Consider the following 5,000-nt stretch of genomic DNA (forward strand, 5'->3'; position numbering starts at 1 on the left):
TTTCTCATTTCTGTATTCTTTGGAGCTTAAGTTCATAAGTTGAATAAATTTCGCGTAAAATGCAGTAGAGCTGTGCAAGTGCGGGGCTGGGTAGCTTTCTCAGTTCAGACCGGCCCTCGTCAACCCGTTCGGCCCCACACACTTCACACTTAATTAAAAATTATTACCACTACACGCGGCCAAACGACAAACTACCCTCTCTGAAACGCTCCTTTTCATGGGCCAAACGGCAAAGTGCGGACTGAAAATAGCATTTGCCGCCCTAATTCTGATTGGCTGCAGAGATGTCAAACGACTTCGCTCGGACAATGATAATCATATGACTTTTGTCGGGCATACAGTTTACTTGCGTCCCTCGCAGCATCATTTATCACGGAAAGTATGAAGAACCGTCGCTATCAACCCGCAAAAGATGCCGAATAATCGAGAGCGATGATAACGATCAAACAGTCATGTTTTTTATTAAATGAATTTGTAAAATTTGGCCTTGTGTGTTGAGAATAATGATAATCACATGACTTTTTTCGGAAATATAGATTATTTGTGTCCCTAGTAGCATGATTTGCAGCCTCGCTCCGCTCGGGCGCAAATGATGCTACTCGGGCCGCAGATAAACTATACGCCCTCCAAGATAAACTATATGCCCTCCGCAGATAAACTATATGCCCTCCGCAGATAAACTATATGCCCTCGTAGCATGATTTGCACCCTCGCTCCGCTCGGGGCGCAAATGATGCTACTCGGGCCGCAGATAAACTATATGCCCTCCAAAAGTCATGTGATTGTCCTATTATCGTTTTCTATTAAATTTGTAGCCGGGTTGAAAACCTTAACAATGTTATCGTATACGATCAAGTACTAATACATTTTGTATCTTCATTACTAGTGCAATGCGTTCAAGAACAGCAAAAGAGATATGATAATGACGAACTTGGTTGTTCAAAATTATGCCCTCAACCTTGCCAGTATGTAATTTTTTTATTAATTACTCTGTGGACTGCAAACCAATACTATATAAATGAAAACTTTTCTCAGGTGAGCATCCTAAGACAAAGAATGCCTAGTTCAATAAACTACATTTTTTTTTTCAAACAGGCAAATGAGTTTCAGGACGTCGATGTCTAATTCAGCGTGGGCCCTCAGCTACGAGGTAAGATCGTTTACTCACGTCACCGAATTAAGAGTTCACAAGCTTTGTCTGTATCGGCCTTCGTGCTAACTTGTAAGCAATGTAAATGTAAATGTAAGTCTCAAAGCTAATCTGCGCATCATGCTTATGGTCAAAAATCACTAACATCTACACACAGGCCATTTAACTTTTGTTTTCTTTACCTTGTCTGTTTGTTTATTTAGTTGTCTTTTTTTTTTTTTTTTTTAGCCTTTTCCAAATCACGCTATTTTCCCTTCAGGACCTACAGAGTTACTCCTTTTCGTCGTGTATTATTCATGACCTATAGATAGGCATTCATAAACAATTAGATATTTGACATACAATTCGAGAGCAATCATGAAATAAAACAATATGACTAGCAAGCTTGAAAAAAAAACTTTTAAGTACACTGACATGACTGACTACTTTTCAATCACGCTGAATCGACTGACGATTTGATATAAGTAGAGAATACTTTATTCAAGCATTAAGAAGTAGACCAACCTTAACCATTTTGCATTTTTATTACACCTTACAGAAGCAAATACAAAAAATGATGCTAAGGGAAGGCGACTCCAACTTCAACAATATGGGAAAGGATAAGGACGCATTACGGTAATCAAAAGCCCCCCTCCCCCCCCCCCTTTACCCGAACTATAAAAGAATGGAACACACCACCTTCTTTTTTATTAGACCAGCCATCTGTGAACGATTTTAAATCTACTATAATGAATTATCTTAGTTCCCTTCATTGATTTTGTATATTTATTATTATTGTCATTATTATTATTATTATTCATGCATTTACTTATTTCTCCTTGTAAAGTTATAGCACCGCTTTTTTCTTGTAGTTTTTAGTTTTTCACATGCAAATTCACAGTGATGGGAAACCTTTGTGAATTATAGTATATAAATAAATAAATAAAATAAATAAATTCATTCCCGCTTGTCAATTCTCACCCATAAAGAGAAAATCATATCCGTTTTAAAAGTACATTTCTTAGTTTAAATGTAATTCGATATTTAGTTGAAGATCCTGTAATTGAATTTGCTCTGTGACTTTTCGGGGGTATTACTTGTTTCAAATAAGATTTTGTTGTTGTTGTACTCAAGCTTAAATCTAATTCGGCTAATTCTTTCCTACTCTATGTGATGAATACACAAAGGTAAAGTTGATGTATCATAAATTTCATCGATATATTTCGCATTTTATGGTATAGATATTTTTAATAAACGAGTGTTTTCGCTCTTCTTTTTTTTAATCCTTTAGGGAAAATTTCCTAAGAATAAAGATCTACTTTGAGGAGCTCAACATGGAGAAAATAACATACTCCGAATATTATGTAGTAAGTTGATTTAAAGAAGTTGGCGTATAGGTGCCATGTTTTAAATTGCCATAATGGCATGGGATCTCATGCATCCTTGTGATATTTACTTCTGCATGGCAAGCGCTTCATGACATTCTGAGGAGAAGCACTCTTTCAGCAAATACGTATATCTTATTAGACGTTTTGTTGTATAGTATCGCTGAGTATTTTTACGAGTTGTGTCGTATTTTGACGAGCCCGTAGGGCGAGTCAAAATACAAATAACGAGTAAAAATACTCAGCGATACTACACAACAAAACGTCTTATAAGTGATTTATTATCCAACACGCCAAACTGTAGTTTCAGAGGGCGAATTTCGCGGATATTCATTTACGGGGAGTGCGTGACAGAAGTATGCGAAGCGGAACGGAATTGGCGCTTTGTTGTGTTGTTGTTTCTATTTTCTTCATTAAATGAAGAAATTTTCTGGTCGTCAACCTGTTTTTCTTCGTTCGATTCATCAAATGAACTTGGATCTATATTTCCCAGCCATTCTGACTCTTCGTCGTCGGAACTATGATTCAAATTATCCGCCACTTTTTTTTTTTTTTTTAGTAACTACAATCTAATTCATCGCTTGCGCGATGCGAGAAAACCTGTTTAACCGGTACTACAATAGACGAGTACAAATACCGCGTGATATTTTTACTCGTCTATGGCGTTATTCGTACTCGTCTAGGTGTAGTTAGATAGTAAGAATTCGTAGTGTGCAGATTGAAGGAATTCAGTTTTAACGAAGGGCAGGCATACTATCAAATGAGCATTATCGTGTTTCATGATGAAGACTGCAAATTGTATAGGATAATGCACAAACAATTCAATACAATGTCATACTACCTAATTCAACGGCAAGGGAGGATAAACTATACTCTAGCTAAATGCAAACAACATTGTATGATGATACGAACTCGACACTCATCCTATCACACAGATTGCAGTGTTTCGAACCAATTCATTGATGATGTCGTTCTGTGCTATTGTGAAGACTTTGAAACGATCTTCTTTATGGCTTAAGTCGCATTAAAAGGCTTACGATCTGTCTCTTTTTGCATACAGTTTGAGAATCTACTGAGTGACGTCGGCGGGCAGCTAGGTCTTTGGATCGGCGTGTCCTTTATCACGGTGGCAGAATTGATTAAATTGCTCCTGGACATAATCAGAGTGCTGGCTCGTAAATTTTACTTCACTGACGGAGAAGTAAGAGATATCCATGAAATGAAGTGAGGACCAAGAAACATTCTGCAAAAAAGCCACTTGAGCCTCAGAGGATCTCACAAGATCTAAATATTAACTCTCTTTACTTTCTACCTCATATTCTTTTAATAGTTATTTGCTCTAATAATCTGCTAGTCAATTAAACAGTATCCATAAATTAATTATATAATTTTCTTCTCCTCCTCCTCTTTCTGCTGAACAGTGTGCCGATACTTTAAGTGGTAGTCACCTAAACTGGTTACTCTTTGAAGTAGAAAGGTTATGAAAAAGAGTAAGTATGTGATAAAGTTCTTGTTCAAAACAAGTCACTCTTAATAATCTCAGGCAGGGAAGTTAAAAGGCATTTTATGTTGCTAAACTGACCTACCATATACTGTATATACATGTAGCAACATATATATATATATATATTTAAATGTGAAAATAGACCATAAATCTATTTCGCACACTTCACACGGTCCTAACTGCGATCGCCATCTTCTAATTCCTCCTCTTTCTCCCATTCCCTGCTTTAAAAGAGACGTCATTTGTAAACAGCGTGTTCAAGTTAACGCATTCTGACAAAAGCAACTGTATGATACTGTTAAATAAAAGTAGTTGTATGATGAGTACAAGTGACCAACATTATTGCTTTTACAACATTGCTTTCGAAGTTCTGGTATATTACCACGTCGTAAGTCTTACGCTTGTGCGAGGGGAAATCATCCTGTGGCAAACTCAGAATCACAAAAATGGACATTCATAACTTCTGACCAAAATACTGCTGTAGGAAATTTTCAGCAGGTGATCGAATGCCTTGTTGTCCTTATATATATATTTTCAAACTCGCAATGAATTCTCAGTTGTCTTCAATAACGCGGTATCAAAGCGGTATAACGTGGTTACCGCGCTCGTGTGCATGTAGTTGGTGTGATGAGTGGACTCCGCAATGTTCGATGCATTTATGCTGACTGTGTTTTGTGATGACGTCATATCAAAGCCTGAAGACATTTTTTAATCTTAAGTATCTTTTTTCCCACTGGGAAGGACCTTCTTTACTAATTGCAAAAATTGATACTCTGCCGGCAAACACAGTAAGGGCTTTTCTGTTCATTAAGTACAATAAGAGTAGGAAATGCTCTCTGAAAACCGTTGTAATAAGTTTTAACTATCTTGAAAGTTTTATAAAGTTTGTTCCACGTATACTCCAGCTTTTGAGGAATTCACCTATTTAGTTTACTGCAACCGAATTCTTTTGATAGGTCGCGCACTTCAGATTAACTATTAC

General features: G+C 36.9%; 2 protein-coding genes across 9 annotated transcripts in view; one reads left to right on the forward strand and one right to left on the reverse strand.

Moving 5' to 3' along the window:
• The window catches only part of LOC111322892 (epithelial sodium channel subunit beta-2), a 25,854-nt gene extending 21,960 nt beyond the window's left edge, over positions 1 to 3,894 (forward strand). For all 8 annotated transcript variants that reach the window (XM_088758240.1, XM_088758237.1, XM_088758239.1 and 5 more), the window contains 5 exons: positions 887 to 965; positions 1,096 to 1,150; positions 1,689 to 1,765; positions 2,421 to 2,496; positions 3,575 to 3,894. In XM_088758240.1, coding sequence (XP_088614366.1) covers positions 887 to 965; positions 1,096 to 1,150; positions 1,689 to 1,765; positions 2,421 to 2,496; positions 3,575 to 3,742 — 455 coding nt within the window. In that variant the 3' untranslated portion in view covers positions 3,743 to 3,894. The remainder of the gene's footprint in view (positions 1 to 886; positions 966 to 1,095; positions 1,151 to 1,688; positions 1,766 to 2,420; positions 2,497 to 3,574) is intronic.
• The window catches only part of LOC111322891 (acid-sensing ion channel 1C), a 13,255-nt gene continuing 11,898 nt past the window's right edge, over positions 3,644 to 5,000 (reverse strand). The window contains exon 12 of the mRNA XM_088758242.1: positions 3,644 to 5,000. This exon is cut by the window's right edge and continues 269 nt beyond it. The gene's annotated coding sequence lies outside the window, so the exon portion shown is untranslated.

This window comes from Stylophora pistillata, chromosome 4, assembly GCF_964205215.1.
Source record: "Stylophora pistillata chromosome 4, jaStyPist1.2, whole genome shotgun sequence".
Lineage (NCBI taxonomy): Eukaryota > Metazoa > Cnidaria > Anthozoa > Scleractinia > Pocilloporidae > Stylophora > Stylophora pistillata.